We start from the raw sequence: 23811 nt of genomic DNA on the forward strand, positions 1-23811 counted from the left end.
TTCCGAATTTTTGATCCTTTGGGGCTGGGGCTGTGTAGTAATCAACCCTTTGAACTCTGTAGGCTCCGATGTTGCACCATTTGTACTATTAAATATTTTAATGAATAAATTTAGAACTATCCTAAGATTACTGGATTTTCTATACGTCCAATTTTGTATTAAGAAGGAAAATAAAGAAACCTAAGAGATGTTAAAGTCATGAAGAAACTACCCTACGATTATTAGATTTTACACATCCGAATTTTGCAGTAAGGAAAATAAAAGATCTAAGGAAGGCTATAGCATTTTTCAGTTTCGCTATGGATACTATAAAAAGTAGCTTTTAGTTAGATCAATTCCTTGGGACTATGGGAGATAGAATCTAATTGTGGTAGATTACGATTGGATTTAATTCTGTGTTCCTTGGAACTATAGAACTGGAGTTTTACTCGATATCTAGCTCTAGCAGCTTTTAATTAGATTCGGTTCTCAGTTCCTTGGAATTATGGACGCAGATATGATTAACTCTAGCTTCTGATTAGATGTAATTCTCAATTCCTTGGAACTATAGAGGAAACTGGAGCTCTAGTTAATGTCTAGCTCTAGCAGCTCTTAATTAGATTCGATTTTCAGTTTCTTGGAGTTATGGAAGCAACGGATATGATTTCTAACTCTAGCTAGTGATTAGATGTAATTCTCAATTCCTTGGAACTATAGAGGTAACTGGAGCTCTAGTTAACATCTAGCTCTAGTAGCTTTCAGCTCTATCTACCATGCACTAAAAAGAATTCAATTTCTAATCCTATCTATTTACAATTACGATGACGAAACTATTAAACCGCCAGACTTCCTTTAAATTCCCAAAATCCAAAACCCCAAATTGCCACCAAAGAGAATCTCAAAGACCCACCGACCGTTGCCAAAGAAGTCCGCAACGACGCGTAACAAGCGTCCCCGACCGTCAAACTGAACTCAGTCACCTTTCAGTGTCAAGCAGGTCCCCGGGCCAAGATCTTCCCGCGATCGAGGCAAAAAACACCTGTCGATTTAGCGTCAGGAGGTCAGGAGTCCGGGAACGGCGCAGCTGTCAGTCAGCTGCCAGCTGATTCCCGGCGTCCGTCGTCTAAACACCAGCCGCGAGAGGAGAGTCCTCGAGCTAAGTTCTGCATCCCCGATGCTATTGTAGCCTCAGATTAACGGTACACCGACGGACGACACAGTGACGCGACGCGGTGCTCCGCAGGTGGCCAGGGAAGAGCAACAGCCTCTCCCGAAAGAAAAGCAGGAAGACGAGAGACCGGGCGCCACTTCCCGCCTTATTCCTCCCCGCGTCGCGTCGCGTCGCGTCGCGTCGCGCAGGAAGAAAGCTCCGACCCGCTCGATTTTTTCCTTCCTTTTCTGTTATTTCTTCTTCTTTTTTTTTCTATCCCGCAGAACTCGGACTGAAAGCGGCGAGTACAGGCTGAAAAGAACAAGCGTGCTCCTTTCTTCTCTTCCTTTTCTTCTTTTGCTTCTTCCCCGTCGGTCGGTGTTTTATTTGGTTCCCGGGGAGCTGGAGAGCACTGCAACCGAGGGAAACTTCTCCGGTTCCCGGCGGAGAATCGTGGGACCGGGATAAAGGGAACTCGAGGCGAGTGTGACTCCGCGTTCCGCAGGAAGTAATCATCCCTGTGCTTCTTTTTCCGGCCACGGTTCACCGAGAGGCACGGATTTACGCGAGAATCGCGAAAGTTACGTACACACCGAGACCGAGACGGCGTCCATTTTCCTCCCTCGTCCCTCCGCTCGCAGCATTTTACCGTCGATCGGCCATTTTCATTCATCTTCGCTCCCGTTTACGCGTTCGCGCGGCGGCCTCTTCCCTCTTTCTCCGCCGCGCTCGACGTCGCGCGAGCTTTCTCTCTCTTCCTTGACTTCGTTCGACGGCCGCGACCGCGATCAAACGGCGCGCCGGGTATTTTTGGTCACCGGTCGGACGCCGGCCACGGTTAAAATCCAGGGTCTCGGCTCCATCGGGCGGAATCGAACGGCGAACCTTGACTTTGACCGGCGATGTGACGCGCGACGCGTTCAACGATCCGGTCGCCGGCTCCTCGGTGGGGGGACCGATCGATTCTTTCGATTAATCGGGGTTATGAGAGAGTCTGATGGCCTCCTCGCGAGAGCCGGCTTCTCTGGCGGCGCGCCGCTTCGGTTCGAATTGGATTTTACCGGAATTCTGATTGGCAGCCGGATTGCAGATTGATCTTTACTCGTCTATCCTTATTCCCGAATACTTCGCGCCGGCTGTGATCAGTCTTCCGATGATCCGAGACCTGTAATTTGAAAACCTGATCCTCGTAACGGAAGAATTTCATTGACTTTGCATCGAGATTCCGTGTAGATCCTCGAGAACCTCTAGAATTGCATTTTCTTCGACCTAAAAGAGCAGCACTAGCATCCTCTAGTCACTGGCAAATAAATTAACTCCTGAATAAAACCATTGCAGATCTTGACTAACATCCTTCCAATCAATTCCCGGAAACCTCCAACAGTTAGTAACAATTGCATTCGAAGTTCGCAAACAACCGATCGCTCTTCTATCATTAACGCGGCGAGAGTCTCTAAAAGCAACCGGCAGGATAGAGGGTAGTTTTTCAGAAGAACGAGCAGGTCGTCGGGTAATATCCCTGAAATATTCATTGGGTGGAGCCTTGGGCAGCGAGCGGTAATGGCGCCGCTATTAGCGGACACGGGGGTGGGCCGGTTGCGCCTTTAGCGAGCCGCTAAATTGCCAATAATGTGGACACGCTGGAAAATTCAGTCCGCGGAAAAGTCGACGCGGATCGGTCGGCGTTGAATTTACACTCGCCGCGTCTGCCCCTCCGGGCGCGACGCGGAGTCCTCGTCCCAGGCCGTGGAAATAATTCATTTAGAAAACGAGGGGCCCCGAAACCCGCTCGAATTTGCGACACGCTGTTTGCGCTGGCTCGCGGAACGCGCGCGACAACCCTTTTATCGTGCGCGCAGAGTTCGTTTGCCCGGCGACGGCCGTGCCTCGAATCGCAAACATCCGTGGACGCGAATTTTTCGGAAATAACACGTCCTATCGGCGATGGACGGCCGCCGCGGCCGGCGGGAGGGCGGCGCGCGCGGGCGCCGGTGTTTTCCTCGTTAAACGTTTTCCCGCGTTTAATCTGTTGCGTTATGGGGGAAACACAGGCGCGGCCGGGCGGCGGCTGATGAATTTAAATACGCTCGCGGCCGCCGGTCACTGTTTGCAGAATTTCAAATAATATTTCGCTTTTGGCCGGGTTAACCGTGCTTCGACGGCGCTCCGCTCGCACGAGCTGTCCCGATCGTTTCTTTCCTCGGTGGTCGTAACTTTCGGCAGCTGTTCGATTCCTTTGTTCGTTCTCCGAGGAACGATGATTGTACATTAAACTCAGTTACTATCTAAGTTTAAAGACTCTCCTATTCCGATTCCTATTTTCTAGTTACTCTCATCTGAAAAGCACTGACATCAAGTAGCTAGTCTCTCTCCTCAACTACATCAAACCCTCAGAATCAGTGCGCTAATCAATCCTCTTCATTCTCCGAGGAACGATGATTGTAGCTTTAAACTCAGTTACTATCTAAATTTAAAGACTTTCTCCTATTCCGATTCCTATTTTCTAGTTACTCATCTAAAAAGCACTGACATCAAGCTACTATTCTCTTTCCTCAACTATATCAAACCTTCGAACCATTGCCCTAATCAGTCCTCTTCAAAACAATCTTCCAACGAAAACCCTAACCTAATTGCTTGCTACCCTCACCTAGCTCCACACCCCATCTGCCAAAATCATCACCGCGTCGCAACTTCGTCCCGAGAAAAACTGTGTCCACGAGTATCAAGCTGGCGAGCGATAGCGAGAGCACCGGTGTCGCGTGAAACGAGCACTGTTCCACGTCGGTGGCAGGAAATATCGGCCGTTCAAGGTCACCGATCCCCACCATCCGTCAGAACATCCCAGTCCGCGGCGCGTGTTTTCATCCGTTGGTGCGCTCACCGAATATCGGTTCGCCTTTTACAGATGCCTCGTCCTCGAACGAAGCGGTGCACCTACAGCAGCGTCTCAGGAGCCTGAGCACGGAACTGGTGACCCTGAGGAACCGGCTGCACGTGAGCCAGCCGCCGAACAACAATTCAGGGCCGAACGGCGGCACCTCGGCGCCCCTGTCCAAGAGCCCGGAAAAGGGCTGCGTGCCGTCGTCCCCTGCTCCGGCGGTGCCGCCGAGGACGACGATACCATTGGCGGCGACGCTGCCGCACGGCCTCGGCCATCCGTCCGGGCACACGTTGACGGCGTCCGCGATCGTTCATCCCCATGTGAACCACGCGGCTGCCAACACCCTCGGCCACAACGCCACGGCGCCGAGCAATCTGATATCTGGTCAGTATGCGACTGTAGTTCTAATTTAACATAACATAGCCACGATTCTATGTAATTCATTTGTCCGGGCCGATTTGTACGGGTTTACGGCAGGGTTCAGAAGCACAGCTATTTTTGAGAATTCGTTACTTTAGTTTTTTTTGCCATCCGGACGACACTCGGATGGTACGCTCTTTACAATTTTTACTCTTTTGTCATAGCGTTTGTGGATACCCTTAGTTTCTTGTACGCATTTTCCGTTCGTCTCGATAGTTATTGCTCTGTTGTAAACCTTCACGGCCTGAGCATGTGACAAAAGACGATCTGGTAAACTGCGAAGGGAGAACAGTGGAAGCAATTGTTTCTCTAAAAACAGCATCGATATATATTCTTATACAAACATCGGAATGATAATCGCGCGTACGCGACAGCGGCCAGTAAAGTGTTAACAAACAGACCAGTGTGTTTCTTTCTAAATCCCTGCCACTGTCTATTATTATGACTAGCAACAGTTTCCCTCTCCAATAACCGAACCCACGCAACGAAACCGGAGGCCCCGACGGGAACTCGGGATTACGGGCCTCCGAAAAAGCAGGAATAATAATTCCCGAAAAACAGCTTTCCCGGGGATCGAGTCGGGAGCCGTTCACGTGAATTCGGGTTCATCGATATTTCACCGCAGCCATCGTCATCGCATCATCGCCTCTTTATCCGCCACGGTTACCATTCCGCCCGATATTACAGATGGAAATTGCTGTAACTTCCCTCGCTCCGGGGAAAACGACGGGGGGCAGAGGGGCGGGGGTGGCGGGTTTTAATCGTCGCGTTGCATTCGCAGCCGATTACCGCGAATTAAAACGGACCACCCCGTACGTGGGCCGACGCGGCGGGCTCTCGTGTGCGCGTGCACGTGGACGTTGCGCGTCTATCCAGCGGCGGATCGGGTTCGTTAATATTTAAACGGCGCGTAATATCGTCATTGCTGCGTTAATTCGCGATACGCCGCGCGTATTCCCGGTCTCCCGGTGATCGGCGGAAGCTGTCCCCGTCCCCCGGCCCGTTCCTCGCTGGAACGGGGGATGATATTTTAAATAACCGGGAGCGGCGGGCGATTTCTCCGCAAAATCATCGGAACGGTGAACGCGGCTGTTTACTCGGCGGCTATCTCGGCCGGGATTCCGAGCGTTTTATGATTTATTTACCATTTTTCGGAGCGGACCGCTCGCTCGCCCGCTCGCTCGATCGCTGCCCCCTTCGGCGGGCGCAAAGGTGAAAATAAATAAAATTCGACCGGTCGATCCCGCGCGGCCGCTTTAAATCCACCGATCCCTTCGTGATTCGAGAGGGGACCAGGAGAATGAAAATATTTGCGCGGCCGAGACCGGGTTTATCCGCTCGATACGCGCCGCTCCGTCTGATCTCGTACCCTTTCCGATTAATCGAGCCGAATCGCGCGCGCGCTGGTTACAGTTAATCGGGGCCTCCGAGCGGTGTCCGGTCCCTTCGCCATTATCGCGACGCCGGCTCGTAGTTTTCTACCCTCTTTTTTCCGGCTTTCGTTCCGTGTTACGGCGACGTTTCGGTTATTGAGGTTTGGGGAGCATGGAACGGGAATGAATCGTACCGCGCTCGGTGCGGTGTTCGGTTAACGAACGCTTGATAGATCGGTTGGCTCCTAATTAGCTGACTGAGTCACTCGGAAGCCTTTGCAGTTAAGATTCTTTGATTCTTGTAATTTCGATGGAGTAAATAATATTCTTAGTTATTCAAGGATTCACTCGGTCCTTCGTTTTTCTTTAGAAACCACTTGTTTCATAGCTTCTGAATATATCGTGATCATTTCAGAAGCAACAATAATTTATTAATACATTAGCTTATATGCGATTCGATTATTCCCTGGAATCAAAGAAAGTTACGTTCATTACAGGAAAACCTCGCAGCTAAATAAATTTCCTTGAATCAGTATGAAAGTGTAGGGCTATTAAAATAAATTAGTCAATGGGCCTGGTCTATATCTCGGGCCCCCAAGTATCGACACGCAAAAGGGCGAACCGTCTACAAAAGAAACGATATTTATATCTAAATTCAGTCATTAATGTTTACATTACAATGTTGTATTTATTAGTATGAGGAAAGTAAGCGAATGACATTGGCACGATGATTCTGCGCAGACTTGGACCCGCCGAAACGTCACAACGGCATTCCAGACGACGGCATAGTGTCCTGCGTGACGGCCCTGGGCTGTTTGCGATCGCCGCCGATCTCCAGCATCATCGCCGATGTGAAGAACGCGAAGACCAACCAGGGCCAGCATCGATGTCTCCCGAAAGGGACCACGGCCACTTCCGGGCCCGCAACCTCCACGGCCTTGGACGACCTCATTCACCTGCCTGGCCCTCTGACGGAGGACGCGGTGCTGAAATGTCTTCAGGCTCGGTTCTGCGCGAAGCAGTATCACGTGAGTACCGTGAATCCAATCAATTCCTTCGTATATTAATCATCTCTCATAAATAATCCATGATTCATCTGTTCGTTCTGTACCGGCGCGCCGATGGTTGCAACACACCGGTGCGTTCCTCTGTGTTCTTAACACGTTTCATTAACAATCTGTGCACGAGATACGCTCGATAATCACTTTAAAAGCGACGTTGCTGGGATTTCTAATGAATTCTTAATCGAGTATTGATTTATTGACCGGCGACCTGCAGTTTTGATTCGTTAATAATCACCGGAGGAGAATATCGGACTTCTGATCGATGCCTCGGTTCTGTCTATTTCGATAATCGATAATTAAGCTTGTCATTCGCGGTCCGCGTTGCTGTGCATTGACATTATTACATTTAGACTCGCGCGGATTCTCCGTTAACTCTCGATTAGATCGATCGCGAGGGAAGAGTCTAATCGTTTAAGATGATTAATGCTATTCTCTATATAATTCAACTCGATGTGGTCGTATTAAGGAAATCCACGACACGATTATATGCTGTAGGACGTAAATATAGTCTACGGACCTACATACACGAGATTTAAAATGAAAATTCAACGTTCATATTAATAGTACTAATTAATGACATCATTTACCGTTAATAGATAGGATATTACAATATTACCAGCAGTCTGAAGTTCTTAATAAATAGATTAACAGATTAATCTAATAAATTGAATCATTTACCTTCTACATTAATCTTCCACATTATCCCGCACCTCATATTATATGCGCATAATTAAAACTGGATTTACAGACGTGTATTCTACATTTTAATCTATTGTCCCAGAAAATTACACGTTCGTCTATATAAATCGCGACAATTTTAGCTTCAAATCCAGAGTATTGAATGTTTAAAATATTCAATATCCGTCAACTTCTATTCTATCTGCTTTTTCTAAAACACACCTAAATTCAGAACATTATCCAATCAATTCCAAAATGATACAATCGATCTTCTCAAATGAAACGATAACAGAACAATTCGAATCCATTATCAGCACTATTTCCAGAATACCTCCAAGTCTACCAACTCTTAACTACTGTTTCTAAAACACATCTAAATTCAGAACATCATTCAATCAATTCCAAAATAATACAATCGATATTCTCAAATGAAAACGCAAGAGAATCCATTGTTCCTACAACACCTAAATTCCGAACATCATTCAATCAATTCGAAAATGATACAATCGATCTTGTCAAACACTGAATATTCCTTATCGCAATTGCTCGTCGACGGTGTCTTCGCTAAACGGCGAAGGACGTATCGCGGCCAGGGATCTCCCGATTCGACCATCCCCCCGGCAAATCGGGCATTCATCTCAATTAGAAGGACCGCGAAACTTATCGTGTCCGCGGCCGACTACACACGCTGTCGAGGCGCGCGTCGAGTGATTGATGCGCGGCGGCGCCGATTTCACGTGTGGAAACGTTCGAGGAAGGATCGAGGCGCGTCGGTTTCGATCCGAACCACCGTTTCCCTCGCAATCGTCCCGACGGAGCGTTGAAAGCGTTTCCTGGTCGGCCTCGATCCTCCCCCGCGACGATTCCGAACCTCTTAGCGCGCGTTCCGCGACGCTCATCTCGAACGATGCTCGACTCTAATGCTCCTGCCAGATCTCGCGAGCACTCGAGGCCTAAACATCGGTTCCACCTAACCCGCGCAACGACTTCTTCGCGTTATCCTGGCCTCGCGATAGAGGAAACCAGGAATTTTCTACGGAATCGCGTCCAATTAGCGATTTCGCTCGATATTGTACCCACTCGTTCCGTAATCCCGTTTTTCCATGAAGGCGGCACGGAAAGAGGGAATGGCGTCTGAATTATAAAAGAGAGGAAAGGTATCCGCACTATAAAACCAGCTATCCAAACTGTAAACTCCGAACCGTAAAATATATCTAATCCGCGTGGGAGTTTAGGTAGCGCGATTATTCTGCGTACTTTTATATTTCTGAAAAATCTGTTCGAATCTGCAGGATAAGTAAAGATTCTAATTAGACCTAGGTATCATCATCTGCAGATTCATCAAATATAACACTAGCTTCACGTTTGTTCTACACATTGTTCTATTGGTAGAAAACGTGTTTATAAATCGAAACATTCGATATCCGTCGAATCGACGCGGATGCAGCGTGAAACTGTTAAAGGTTCGTTGGGAATCGAAGAAACGGCCGAAAGACGTCAAACGGTTCGCCCGGGGAGTCGTCGACGGCAACTCTCGGCCGCTAAATCGCCCCGGGAAACGAGGATTTCATAGGTGACAAGCTAATGCAATTCCCTCCAGCGTTCTCTGTCTCGTTGCGCCCGGCGATATCTTCTTCGAGCGGCTTCGCCCTATTAAGAATTCACCCTGTCTCAGCCGGGCGAGCGTCGCAGCACGCGCAGCTGGCACGCTCGCATTCCATTATCGTGCTCCGCGTTTTAATTTCTCCTCGGCATTCCTTAACGCGTGCCCCCTTTTTTCTCCCGGCCGGCCGGCCCTCGGGGAGCACTTCATCAGACGCTTCCCAGACGATTCCGGGACACACGCGGAATCTGAACTTTCGTCGGCGACCCCTCCGGGAACCCCCGCCGGAGGATCGTTCGACGCGTTCATTGTCTTACGCGCATCGTCCGCGCATAATTCACCTGCCCCCGGCCGTAGTGACACGGCCAATTGTGCGGAACACTGTGAAGCGTACGCGGCGACGCATGCACGACGATATTTAGTGGTCGACGATACTTTATGAACCCGACAGGCAGATTTCTATGTCGATTGTGTCGGTCGGAGCTTCTTTTCTTGTCCTCGGCGTTCGGGTTTGTTTAGGATCCAGAGACCTTTGTGTAAGTTACGATGATCCCGATGGTAATTCGTGTTTAGCATACTCGTCTATGATCGGAGATTTTTAATAGTTTGATTTTTAATAGCATTGAAACAAGGGAGGATAGAGAGGGGAGTGTTTTAGGTAAGAATGTCGATAGAATTCTCGATTGATCGCTGGCGTCTCGATGGTCGATAGGCTCCGGCGAACGCTTTCGATGGGAAGGCTCCAGTTTCCGTCCTTGAGCCGTCATGAAAGTCCATCGCGCCGTTTCCACGACGTTATTAACCGACGGAATTAATGAACCGGGGAAGAGGGAAAAGTGTCCTGGGAGAGTTTCTCCAGAGGAAATCGATTAGATCGGCTTGTGCAACGATCGAGCGTAGGCCGGCCGGGAGATTCATACGAGGAATCGTAATTCACGGGTTTAATTGAACCTCTCGCACTTTCTCGATCGAATTACGACCGCCTTCCGGGTATCGAAGTTCGATCCGCGACGGTCCGATCCTTAGACAACGGCAATCGCGTAGATCGCGTTGCCGATCCTGCCCGTCTGCCATGTTTTACCTCCGTTAAGATTATTCCTGTTTCTTTCTGCTTCTCGAGGTTCTCCGCTCTCGCGTTTCTTTTCGTTCTGACCTATTCCCCTCTCCCATCCCTTCCACCGTGTCTCTTTCCGTTCGTATTTCTCTTTCCCGGTCGCTGACGAGTTAGGTGGTAGCGATGGCTTCGAGGATATTGGGAGACGTTCGTGCTAACTTGACGACTAGCGATTACTCGACTCGGAAGCAATATTCACGATCAAAAATCCAGGAGGAAATAAACTAGGCAATAGGATAGTATATCTAAGCGTCCAATAATCAATTCGAAATACTTCAAAATTCAAAGAAAACTCACCAAAAATCTACGAATCTCTTAAATCTACCTTACTAAAGCTATCCGAAATATTCAAAGAAAATCATACTGTCATCAAGCTCTATTTTCAATTAATACCGATTTCAATTGTCTTATCTAATACAACGGAGGTTCGAGAAGATCTAATACAATAGACAATTCGAAATGCTACAAAATTCAAAGAAACATCTCACAAACGCCTCCACATTCCAACAATCCGCGAATCTCTCAAATCAACCTCACAAAAGCCATCCTAAATACAAAATCACACCGTCATCAATCTCTATCCTCAATTAATACCGATTCCAATCATCCTATCAAATACAACGGAGGACCGAATCCAATAACCAATCCAAAATGCTTCAAAATTCAAATTCAACATCTCACAAACGCCTCCACATTCCATCAATCCGCGAATCTCTCAAATGAACCTCACAAAATCCATCCTAAATACAAAACCACACCGTCATTAACGTCTATTTTCAATTAATACCGACTCCAATCATCCATTATCTAATACAGAGGCGGATCTCTTCGACGGCGAGGCACACGACGCGGTAACAATATCCAAGAACGAAATGTCAGCTCGCTCACGACCCAGTTGCTCGAAAGCTCGCGGCGCGCAGGGCCGAGCGGGCCCATCGCTAGTCACCGGTGCCCGCCGCGGACCGGTTCTCTCCCCCCCCTGCGGCCGTCCGGCCGTTTTTCACCTTTTTGTTCGTCCTCCGGCGTGTGTTGCTTTCTCTAGGTGGGCTTCTAATAGGTACGAAGGCCCGCCAAAGCCCGCCGCTCCGTAGCCTGTTGCACCACCCTGCGCTCTTTGTCTCCTTCGTCCTCTGGTTCGCCGCCCCCTCTGCCCCCTCCGCGCTCCAGCTGTCCCGATTTCTAAGTCCCGAGGCTTCCTTTTATCCACCTCTTCGGGATATTATTCGAGGGAGATCCACGGACAGGAACATCGAGCCGCGAACGCGTTTCTCTTCCTCGCCCGTCCGCCCGGGGATCGATAAATGTTTACGTTCCCCGTGAATTCGGTACTCAGAGTTCACCGATCGTTAATGGATCGTTAGCTCTTGGAGTTAATGGTTAATCGACGGCCGATCGTCGACGGGAATATACATTTTTATAGGGGAATTTGCGCACGGGAATCGACGCCGAGCGAACTCGATTTCCTCGAACGATTCCGGCGGACCGAAAGCGAAGCGGAATTGTATTAAATATTATGGTACACGGGGCGTTTGTTTGTTTTTATTGATTCTTTGAAAGTTTCCTCTGCGAATGCGTCGGGTCCTAATCTCTCGAGCGAGGATGCTCGACGGGAATTTACATTTTTATCGAGGATTATCGGGCAACCGGGGCGAAGTAGAATTTCATGTTTCAACGTTTGCGGATGTCATCGATCGGAGTCGGGCGGAATGCGAACTTCGATGACGCTGAAGTATAGTTTACGATAGTCTGTTATTCCGCTCTTCTTCCTGTTAGCTCGCTAGTCTGCGAATTTCCGCAGCGACCGTCGGCCCGACGATTAACGCAAGCTCCCGTTCGATTAATTTTTAAGCGGCGCTAATGCCGGGGCGATTGACTTCTGGAGCAAACTAATTTGAATTCTAAATAAGGGGAGCTAATTGGAATCCTCCTCCCTCGTCCTTCAGGGAAGTATGCCATCGATTAGCGTTTTAATAATGAAACACGCCCGCAGACTCTTTTCGCCGGAAGAATGGTATTTACTCAGCCGGTCTTCGGGTTCCCGGAACGTCCATCGGCTCGGTACCATTAACCAGATAACGCTCATGACTAATGTTCTCAAACACTTTCCGCCGTCTGTAGTGGTCTCGAAATTAAATCACTTCTGCCAGATAATAGACACCTTTTACGGGCAGCCTCCCTTAATGGAGCGAAACCTTCCTCCAGCTACTACCGCTGTCGCCCGGAAACCGATAAAATTAATACATCTGTGTCTCGCGGCCGATCATCTTCCACAGCGCGGAGGAGCGGAACGAAGAAATCATTTCCCACAGTGTCTCGCCCGATTATAACGCGTCCGCACGTTTCAGTGTCTCGTTATGCCAATTTGCAACTCGAATACGATGTCGCGACGAAACTAGAACGATTCGGTGCCATCCGAGCGATCGTAATTCCCGAGTTATGTTACGACCGCAGAAAATCGCGCGACCGCGGCCGTAAAAAGGACAATTACGCGTCACACACATCAGGCAATTACATTTGCATCGACGTGCGTGCGTGCGAGCGCGCGACGCGAAATTGATAATCGTCAGAGTGGGATAATGGGGACGCGTTTTCAGACGAACGTGGGCCCCATTCTGGTCTGTATCAATCCTTATACGGACGTCGGGAATCCATTGACCTTAACGAGCACCAGGGCCGTACCATTGGCGCCCCAGCTGAACAAAGTGGTCCAGGAAGCGGTGCGGCAGCAGTCGGAGACCGGCTACCCGCAGGCTATCATCCTTTCTGGTAAACGATCGACACCTTTCAACGACGAAAATCCTCGCTCCCATGAAAACGTCACACGAACCAACGCTTTCCGCGTGTTCCCCAGGCACCAGCGGTTCGGGGAAAACGTACGCATCCATGTTGTTACTTAGGCAATTGTTCGACGTCGCCGGCGGTGGGCCCGAGACCGACGCGTTCAAACACCTGGCTGCGGCGTTCACTGTACTCAGGTCCCTGGGATCGGCGAAGACTGCCACCAATTCGGAGAGCTCTAGGATAGTACGTGGATGCTTTGAGTTTTAAGGATTTCGACGCTGGAGCTATCGATTCGATGAAAATTGACTTCTTTCGTTGTTTGATGATTAACCCTTTGCACTCGAGAGGCGACTCAATAGTCATTTTGTTTGATACAGCAAAGTTAAGTTTGATGTATTGTATAATGTTAACACTAAAACTATCGAGCACTTCACTTTTTAAAATTTCACTATAGAAACTCGAAGAGTGCATCTGTTCAGAGTTTAATTGATTTACAATTCAATTTGCGTAGTGCTAAATGAATCTCTTTAATAATTTCTCAGAGAAACATTTGTTACCTTTAGAATAATTGCAAGAAGACATCAGGCATGAGTCATTTGACCCGTCTGGTAGTTTTAGTGTTGAAGTTCATTTAACGATTATCCATGAAACGATTGATTCCTATATTATTTATATTAGTGTTAGTTATAAAATCTACCACTGATATTTCATTAGGAAATGAATATATCCAGCGAAACAATGTTCGAGTGCAAAGGGTCAACTCTTTGGAGAGGTTAACGAAGACATTGATGTGTAAACTGAATTATAAGGCAATGGGAGTCTGAATATTTTTATTTTCTATGGGATTTGAAGAAGTCAGTTTGACTGGTAGTACTGGGGTCAATAGAGGATTAACCTTTGTTCGAGGTAGAGGTGTCTGATTTCGGCTCCTTTCTTCAGGGTCACTTCATCGAGGTCCAGGTGACGGACGGAGCTTTGTACAGGACGAAGATACATTGTTATTTCTTGGACCAGACGCGAGTAATCAGGCCATTGCCTGACGAAAAGAATTACCATATATTCTACCAAATGTTGGCTGGCTTGTCGCACGAGGAACGAGGTAGAGGATCGGTTCTTTTAGTTTAGTAATGTATTATTCTCGATGTGATACTTAATATTGGCGTTCACTCAACAGTGAAGCTCAATTTGGAGGGGTACAACTTGAAGAATCTGAGGTACCTGCAACATGGCGACACCAGGCAGGACGAGGCGGAGGACGCCATTAGGTTTCAAGCTTGGAAGGCGTGTTTGGGTATGTCCTCTAATTTTATTTATATTCTTAATTTACCTTATACAATAGTACTTCAACTTCTTTTAAATAACAGTCGTGAAAAATACCAAACAAAACTTTTAACCGAAGACTGGGAGAATCAACACTTTGCACTTGGAGGCGACTTGATTTGAAGTAAAACTACACAATCTAATATTTAAGGTTAAACTTTGTATAATGCTACGTGAAATAATGGAATATATTTACTCCTACTTGTGATTTCCTTTCGAGTTACAAAGAAGGTCGCCTCAAATTATAAATACCTCTATTAAATATCTTAAATATCTCTAAATATCTTTAAATATCTCTATTAAATATCTTAAATATCTCTAAACATCTGTATTAAATATCTTAAATATCTCTAAATATCTTTAAATATCTCTATTAAATATCTTAAATATCTCTAAACGTCTCTATCAAATATCTCTAAATATTTCTAAATATCTCTAAGTGTATCTAAATATCTCTATTAACAAACTTCCGAGTGCAAAAGCATAAAACAATTCCAACTTCATCGTACAACCTTCTGAACCCCAGAATCTTTCCAGGCGTGTTAGGTATACCATTTCTAGACGTGGTGAGGGTGCTGGCAGCAGTGTTGATCCTCGGCAACGTAGGTTTCACGGATCGTCCGGGTGTGGAGGTCGGCGTGATCGGCGAGAACGAGCTAGCCTCGGTGGCAGCTCTTCTAGGAGTCCCCCCGCCCGCTCTGCTCAGAGGTCTAACCTCCAGGACCCACAATGCCAGGGGGCAACTGGTGAAATCGGTCTGCGACGCTAATATGGTACTGTGTAATTAATTACCAGCGATCTCGCCTAACGCCTGCCTCGTCGGTGAAGAGACATGTTGAAGGGTATTTGTTTACGCAGTCTAACATGACCAGGGACTCGCTGGCGAAAGCGCTGTACTGTCGCACGGTGGCTACCATCGTCAGGAGAGCCAACAGCTTGAAGAGACTGGGCTCCACTTTGGGCACGTTGTCCTCGGACTCGAACGAGTCGGTTCATAATCAAGCGGAGGTCACCAGTCAGCACGCTTCTACCATTGGCAGCTCGGCAGGTTAGTTGTCAATGTAAATTTCGATTTTCATAGGCATGTCAAAGTGAGAGAATGTATCACCGATGACCCTATGGCATTCAACGTGTTAAGATTCTTTATGGTAATTTTAAGCGAGAGTAGTGATTATTTTTATTATTGCAAGGATTGATCTAGTTGTTATCGATTGACTGGGACTCAAAGTTGAATCGAAGAGCAGTTTATTAATTAGAAATCAATTCGACACGATAGTGTGTCTCTAGGATCTGAAATTCCTTTGTAAATAATTCTACAATGATAATTATATCAACGTCGATCATTTTCGTCACGATGGTCCTTCGTTCTCGAGAAAAATGAGTTTTAAATCTATACGTGTAACATGATGAATAATAAAGAAAGCAAAGAAGAACAGAAGAATTCCAAGCACGAAGATATTCTAATCACCTTATTAACCCTAAGCACTCGAGAGGTGCCTCTCACTCGCCAATCGATTTCATACAGTAAAACTATAAATTTTGATACTTAACATCAAACTTCGTATAATGCATTAATTTGAGAAATATTCAAACGAAATAGCTTTGTCCCTCAATTTAAGTGTGATTCCTTGTCGAGTTAGTTTTACAAAATATCCTCTCTATCTCATCGGAAGAGTTAAAATATTTCTAATGAAAAACTGTACTTTTCTCATTGACGTCCAGGTGGCACGGGCTCCAGAAGCATGACAGCCTTAAACAACGCCGTGCGACACGCGACGGACGGGTTCATCGGTATCCTAGACATGTTCGGCTTCGAGGACCCGAAGCCCAGCCAATTGGAGCACCTGTGCATCAATCTCTGCGCGGAGACGATGCAGCACTTTTACAACACGCACATCTTCAAGAGCTCGATCGAGAGCTGCCGCGACGAGGGTATCCGTTGCGACGTGGAGGTCGACTACGTCGACAACGTGCCCTGCATCGATCTAATTTCCTCGCTGGTGAGTAGCCCGAGGGAGCGCGCCGCAACCGGCCCGTTTAAAACCGGCGGCGCGGGATATCCTTGCGTGAAATGCTCGCGTTGTTGTTTCGTTGCGCAGCGCACCGGGCTGTTGAGCATGCTGGACGTCGAGTGCTCCATACGCGGCACCGCCGAGAGCTACGTGGCCAAAGTGAAGGTTCAGCACAAACAGAATCCCCGGCTCTTCGAGCCCAGGACCGTCGACTGTAGATCCTTCGGGATCCAGCACTTTGCGGGTAGAGTGACTTACGACGCGTCCGATTTCCTGGGTGCGTATGCCTCCTTCGTCGGTTATCGATTCCCTCGATGCGACTGCTATACATTTTTTGGGGCTCACCGTCCCCCTTTCAGCCGGACGCAGCTCACCTTGTGACATTGTTTTTCTTAGGGCACTTCGAGACGTGCCCATTAACACTAGATTTATGGGACCCGTCGGTCTGATCTGGGAGTCGTTTAGTAGCAGCTTTTGGGAGTCGTTTAGTAGCTGATCTCGATTCGTCGAATTGTAGACGATGAGTTTCAAGATACTTTCGCGATCTGTATAGAGACTTTTCTGGGAACAATGGAATGAAGTGTAGGACACGCGTCTGTAGATCTAGTGTTAAAATCTTAGTTACGTTTCTATATTATTACTTCGGGTCTATTAATTGCAATTATATTAGATTCACGTCTAACCCATTCGCTGCGTCGCGAGTATATTCGTAGCAAGTGTCCAGGATTGTCAACTTGGTACAATCTTGGTTACATTTGAAATGTATGTTGATATAAAATAAATTGAAAGTAATGAAATCGTATATTGTATGCAGTGAATGAGTTACAGATTTGTCTTTATAATAAGGAATATTATATAGAGTGCCTAGAATTCTCGTGAACGTAACCAACGAAAGTATCTCTATACTTCATAATCCTCGAGAAAATCCAGGAAAATCCTTCAACCAAATTAATTTAACCCTTTGCGAACGACACTCCGGCGAGATTAGATTTTCACATTTGGAAGACTAAGTCGCGAACAAATGATTTAATTAGTGAAACAGCAAGAGATCATAGTTTCGTTTCCCTGTTAACATTAGAACTACCATACCAGTCAAATTGACTGGTTTTTGTTTAGCAATTATCGATATATTCGAAGCGTTGAATATTCGAAATTATTTTGAAAATAAATAGGATACTGAAGAAACTGAGAATAATCTATTGTTACAGTTTTTATAGGAACTGCATATTAACGGACATTTATTGTTCAATTTATTCTATTAAAAAATTTTATGTTCGTTCATTTAGATTTTGGACGTTTAAAGATTAGAGTACACATTCGTGTTACTGCATCAATAAAAATCGACAGAAACATTTACCAAATAATTGTAAAATTCAATGTGCGTCGAATTGACGCGTAAACCTAGCGTCAATCGTGTTAAATGCTCGGTAGTTCCAGTGTTAATTAAACGATCGATATATAATTTCATCCGCCGAAGGTTTCGTATTCCAAATAATCCTCGTTCTCAAAGGGTTAAAAGTATCATTCCAACGTTCGATTAGAAGGTATTTCTCCTTTTCTTTCCCAAAAGACACGAACAAGGACGTAGTGCCGGACGACCTGGTGGCGGTGTTCTACAAGCACACGTGCAGCTTCGGTTTCGCGACCCACTTGTTCGGCAGCGAGCTGAAAGCGTTGTACGCGAGTGACACGGTGCCCCGGGGCGTCAGCTTCCGGATATCGCCGACCTCCCACACCGACCTGTAAGACACACATCCGGCCACACGGCGAAACTATCTCTCCTTCTCTCTCTCTCTCTTACTCTCTCTCTATTTCTCTCTCTCTGTTACCGAACTGAAAATCACGAAATCGCGGGTGACTGTCCTCTGGTTTCAGTTTGAACGGGGACGAGCCAATCTCCACGTTGACTCAGGACTTCCACACGAGGCTGGATAATCTCCTGAGAACTCTCGTCCACGCCAGGCCCCACTTTGTCAGGTGCATTAGAAGCAACGGCACAGAAACCCCGCTGCACCTAGACAGAGGCGTGACTATGCGTCAGATACGATCCCTTCAAGTTCTCGAGACAGTAAATCTAATGGCCGGCGGTACGTCTTGAAACTACTCCCGACGTTCAATTTGCATGCTCGTCGACCGACCGTCTGACGTTCCCCCGCCCCCCTTGCACGCCGCGCGCGTTGTACCGACGTGTCGCTGAACAGGTTCGATCCTCGTCGGACTGGCTCCGATTAAAAATGGAAACGGTCTGCTCCGGCGTTTCGACGGGCGCGGCGCGGCTCGATGGCTGCTCGCCGGACGAAACTCGATAACTTGAAAAGCGTGAGCGATAGAAACAAATGCTTCAGACAGTCGCGAGGTACACAGCTGAACACGAGGTTCTGTTTACTTTATGGGGATGTTGCGAAGTTTTTTCAGTGACAACGGATATTTCTCGGTTCGGATCGAACGTTATACGAATGGAGAAATGGAATTAAGTATTTTGATTTAAGTGAACATCGTTTTGTAGAGCAGACTGCTTAGCAGGTAACGTTTTATTTTCGTTGTGGGAATAGTCGAATTTGAGGGTTTAAATTCAGAAGTTTGTAGTATTGTGTGAAGGATTTTGCTTCTATTTCAGAATTTATACTAATTTTTTATAGAATGACGCATTTGGAAACAATCTAACACGTTTAACGCGAGTTTTTTTAGTTGAATTTAGATCACAGTATTATCGTGATAGTGGAATGTAACAATAGAAAGATTATCTGCATGACAATCCCTAGTCTCAGCTGTTGCGAACGGGTCAAAGGTGTTTCGGTAGAACGTCACGCGAATCAGTCTAGATTAAGCTTCAACGGAGAGCCGAGATTACTAATCCGGGACGGTCCCGTCATTCGAATGATTTTATAATCACAGGATACCCGCATCGAATGCGTTTCAAGGCGTTCAACGCGAGGTACAGACTGATTGCGCCTTTCAAGCAGCTGCGTCGGGCGGAGGAGCAGGCCGTCGAGGACACGAAGCTCATCCTGCAGAATGCTCAACAGTTGAAGAGCAAATTCGGCGCGAGTACCAGCTGGGCGCTCGGCAAGAGGCACATTTTCCTCAGCGAGGGCATTAGGCAGCAGCTAGAGAATTTAAGGTCGGAGACGAGGAGGAAGGCAGCCACTGCGATACAGGTAACTCGATTCCCGAAGGATCAGCTCATCGTTCTCGGTTACAATCGTTTCTACAATTCTCCCGAATCTTTCTATTTCCTGGTTTACCTGTAAACAATTCGAGATTCGAAGATCTTTCAGATCAAAGTTACGCTTGATTAGAAACGGAGTTATCAACTTATCTTGCAACGTCATCAGCGACAATGGAGTGCGATTAATTTATTAGTAACCATTAGACAGATCTAGATTCCCTAAGCTTTCCCAAAGCGAGATTCGAACGAAACCCTTGTAATCCACTGCAAGTCCTTATTTATTCCCCGATCGATGATTAGGCAACCTGGCGCGGTTGGAGGGTGCGGAGAAGATGGCCGCTGAGGAAGACCACGATAGGCGTGACTGCCGGTTTGGGTCAGAAGAAGCCGCAGCAGCCGACGTCGGCCAACACCGGAACCGTTCAGAGGAACGTGACGACCGCCGCTGGTACAGGCACCGGAACCAGACCGAGGCCGCAGCCAATCGCTGGCACACCACCCCCGGATCCCTCGGAGAAGTGCGCGGATCAGAAGATGATCCAGCAAACGTGCACCTTGTTCGGCCTGGATCTGGTAAGGATCACCTATCTCGTACAGAAAATTACATCTCCGCTAAGTGTTCGCTCGATACAGAAATTTCGACGTTTTTTCTGCGTGGTTAACGGGTTACCATGTCAGTCACCGATGATTTTTGAATTACTTGGTAACATGCGAGATAACCGATGTAAAATGAAAACGTTTAATAACGTTACTAAGCTGACAATGGTGTAATACCAGGATTGTAACAGATAATTAATTATTGTTTCTCCTATTGTTTGCTACAAGAATAACTCTACGGGAAGCTTAAGATTCTCGTGGCGCTTAAAGTATTAAGAAATATGATTGTTTCCTCGAGACAAGTAACATCTGTTTTAAAATTATTACAACGCGTGTAAAGGACACTTCTCTCTTCGTTTTTACTTAGTTTTCGTTGAGAACTCTCATCGACTCAATATGCTAACACTTTGGCAAATAAATACTTGAAACTATACAGTCGAAACAGTTTTCTGCATTGAGCAGGAACTGAAGAATCTTCGTAATAATATCCAACAAAATTCGACTTGAGAAAATGAATATTTAAATGTATGTGAGAAATAGTGTCGAATTTGAGTGACGAACTGTTAAAAGGTGACTCGATGTTTAAGATGATCAGGAAGAAAGGTTATTTCCCTGTTTTCTTTGTGATTTTAATTGGTTACGTCTAACCCTATCGATGAGTAGCAAGTTGGTATAGTAAATAAGATGACTGACCAATCAGACCTGCATTCTTCAACTTAACCGTCGAGTGATCTTGCAGTACCTATTTACTTACGTTCATCGTCGAGCATGTCTTCGAAACTTTGTTCCAGGAACGACCGCCGCCGGTGCCGCCTAGCAGGAGCTACACCGTGACAGGCAACACGAAATTGGGCTACCCGCAGACGAGGATCATGAAGATGCCGTTCCCAGGTAAGAGCCATCGGATGTTCCCGCGTGAAACCGGTGTCCGTTCTTTCTGAAAGTCTGAGGGATCTTCTTTTGTTCCTGCCTCCCTGCCGCGACCTACGCGGTGCGCATCTTCCGTTGAAGTTTGCGAACGCTGTCTTTGGAAGGAACGTATCCTCCGCAATTCGCTGCTGTCGGGATTGTGATAAAACTGCGAAGTTTTCTAAACTTGTTCGTTTGAAAGACGATGCATCGTCGAGCTTCGGCTATCGCGGATCTTGCCGGATGCCTTGCAGAATATCATTTTCCCGAGTTCGATTTTAGGTTCCTGTTGAAACTATGATTTCTCTTTTCGTGACTTAACTATCAAGCTTCTTTGTTTTTGCTAATTTATATCTAGTCGAAGAATGTTATCTCTATTTATTATTTTAGCTTCTATAAGTTCTCATTGATGCTTCATTCTTAAGGGTTGTCTTTCGACTACTCAAAACAATTTCCAATCTTTATTTTAATTCTTACCTACTCAAAATAGAAACATTATCTTTATTTATTACAGCAGCTTCCCTAAGTTCTCCTCGTTAAACCTTCATTCTTAAGGGTTGACAAAGGGGCAGTTTAGTATACTCTTCATAGGCAGACTTTGTACAGGTGGTTCCAGGCTCCCGCATTCCCATTAGGCACGAAATTGTTCTTCTTTCAGAAGAGGGCGAGGGTGAGGTGGTCCTATTGAAGGGTGAAACGGTGCTGGTCGTGGGGGCGTCTCCCAGGCGAGGTCACCTGCTGGTGGAGCACAACAACACCACGCTGCACGTACCCTATCAGTTTATGGAGCTGAAGCCCTGTAATATTAACGTCTGAACGCGTTATTTATTCCGTGTTGGCTCGCCTTTTGCATTTCCCATTACTCAACGAGGATGGCGTACGAAGATTCTCCCCCCGATGCGTCCGATCATCCCCCGATTCGTTCGACGATTCGAGTCCGAGACAGCGCGAATCAGCGGAAATCCGGAATGAAATTCGAATGACAATTCAGAGGGATTAATGGACGAGCGATAAACTGTAGAAAGAGGGCGAGAAAAAAAATGCTAGGCTAGGATTAAGGGTGGCGCGCCGGTGCTCCACAGGACAGTGAACCTGGTCCTTTAATTAATTACACCGGCCGTTAAGCGAGTTTAACGCGGAAGTCACTACGCCGCCGGTGCTTATCGCTCGTTTGAGACGCTCGCGCACTGGTTGAACCGGCACTCCTACCCCCGCCGCGGCAGCGCCACCCTCTGCGAGTCACGTTCGTCTTCCATGTAGATAAGTACACGCACCACGTGCATTTTCGAATTAGTAAGCATGTTAGCCGTTAAACACCAGACAGCGAGGCGTTGCTCGCGTCGCGAACAGGAGACTACAACCCTATACGATGTTGATAGCGTTCGGGACTTCCGGTCGCTGGGATCTACCCTCCTGTGGGTTCAAAGAATAAATCAACTGTTTCGCTGTGGACTGAGTTTGTTTAATTTTAAGGAACATTTTAAACGTTTCTTTAATTTCAAGAAACATTTTGAACGTTTCTCTAATTTCAAGAAACATTTTAACCCTTTGAACTCTGTAGGCTCCAATATTGCACCAGTTATGGTATTAAATATTTTAATAAATCTTAAAGAAACTACCCTAAAATTATTAGATTTTCCATACATCCAAATTTTGCACTGAGAAGGAAAATAAAGGATCGAAGAAATGTTATAATATTTCTTTGTAAATTCGACTGGCTAATTGAATGAATTACCGATTAATAGTAGTCCACAAACGTTTCCACAGAAACAGTAAACTTTTCTGTAAGTAAACGATGAAAGTAAAGTCTCGAACGCTAAGAACCAAGGCCACAAGATCCTCGAGCGTCTTCATCGCCGCAGACATCGAGTTAACGAGTAGAGTGCAACTCATTCGCGACCCGTGGTCCTGGACGCGGCTCTTAACCCTAAAGATCCAGGCAGGGATTGTTCCTCCCTGCATCCTTCCCGAGCCTCGCAGTGTATAAACGCAATATTCCCCGAGATCCTCGGAGGAGACTTTAGAGGTAACTTTATTGCGTCTAAGAAGAAACTTGTCGGGAATGAGATTGAGAGATGGGCTCGGGTGCCCCTCGGCAAGCGTCCCGAAGATCGTCCTGGACGAGGAGACCGGCTCGGAAGGGTTAAACGATATTTACCAACAGTATTCTTTCGTCTATCTTTGAATTCTTAGTGCCAATTTCTAGAATGAAATCTGTCGCTACGACGCCGCGCGATAACCGAACGATCCCTCGAGCGTTCAGCCAAAGGAAACAACTCGTATCCAATTCCCGCTCGATACTATACAATCGAACAAAAAAAAAAAAAAAAAACAATAATCCAAATCCGAGCAATTCATAGAATCCTCGTAAATTCTCGAAATTCGAATAAAATTTCATCGAGCGCCTCGCTCCGAGCCCCGCCGATTAATCTGAAAGCCGATACACATACGTCCGCGTAATTATTCACAAATTTATTTATTCGCCGCCGGTTATCTGTGAAAGATTTCAATAGCACGAGGCTCGTTTGATTTACGGTTACAATTTTTCGATAAAGTCCGACGGGGAGAGATTGATTTATTACGGCGACGCCGATAACGCGGAGCGGAAGCGTCGAAGATTTCGTTTCCGCGGCTCGAGATAAGACAGTCAAAGTGTCGGGAGGCGTGACGGACAGTTTTCCGGGCGATGTCGCCGGTATCGGTGCTCCCGGAGGTGTCGTTCGGTTATTTCGGCGGTCGGTACGTGTATTATATTAGGTAA

At 46.7% G+C, this 23811-nt stretch overlaps 1 protein-coding gene across 1 annotated transcript in view; it reads left to right on the forward strand.

Annotated features, from left to right (window-relative positions):
- dachs (unconventional myosin-IXb-like dachs) overlaps window positions 1-22364 on the forward strand; it is a 75878-nt gene extending 53514 nt beyond the window's left edge. The window contains exons 2-17 of the mRNA XM_031970028.2: window positions 4035-4394; window positions 6545-6831; window positions 12857-13028; window positions 13114-13286; window positions 13983-14142; window positions 14218-14334; window positions 14901-15136; window positions 15222-15411; window positions 16086-16363; window positions 16463-16652; window positions 17946-18117; window positions 18251-18462; window positions 19271-19533; window positions 19845-20117; window positions 20933-21032; window positions 21709-22364. Coding sequence (XP_031825888.1) covers window positions 4035-4394; window positions 6545-6831; window positions 12857-13028; window positions 13114-13286; window positions 13983-14142; window positions 14218-14334; window positions 14901-15136; window positions 15222-15411; window positions 16086-16363; window positions 16463-16652; window positions 17946-18117; window positions 18251-18462; window positions 19271-19533; window positions 19845-20117; window positions 20933-21032; window positions 21709-21866 — 3341 coding nt within the window. The 3' untranslated portion in view covers window positions 21867-22364. The remainder of the gene's footprint in view (window positions 1-4034; window positions 4395-6544; window positions 6832-12856; window positions 13029-13113; window positions 13287-13982; window positions 14143-14217; window positions 14335-14900; window positions 15137-15221; window positions 15412-16085; window positions 16364-16462; window positions 16653-17945; window positions 18118-18250; window positions 18463-19270; window positions 19534-19844; window positions 20118-20932; window positions 21033-21708) is intronic.
- Window positions 22365-23811: the final 1447 nt, after the last annotated feature.

The sequence above is a fragment of the Nomia melanderi genome, chromosome 12 (genome assembly GCF_051020985.1).
Source record: "Nomia melanderi isolate GNS246 chromosome 12, iyNomMela1, whole genome shotgun sequence".
Taxonomy (NCBI): domain Eukaryota; kingdom Metazoa; phylum Arthropoda; class Insecta; order Hymenoptera; family Halictidae; genus Nomia; species Nomia melanderi.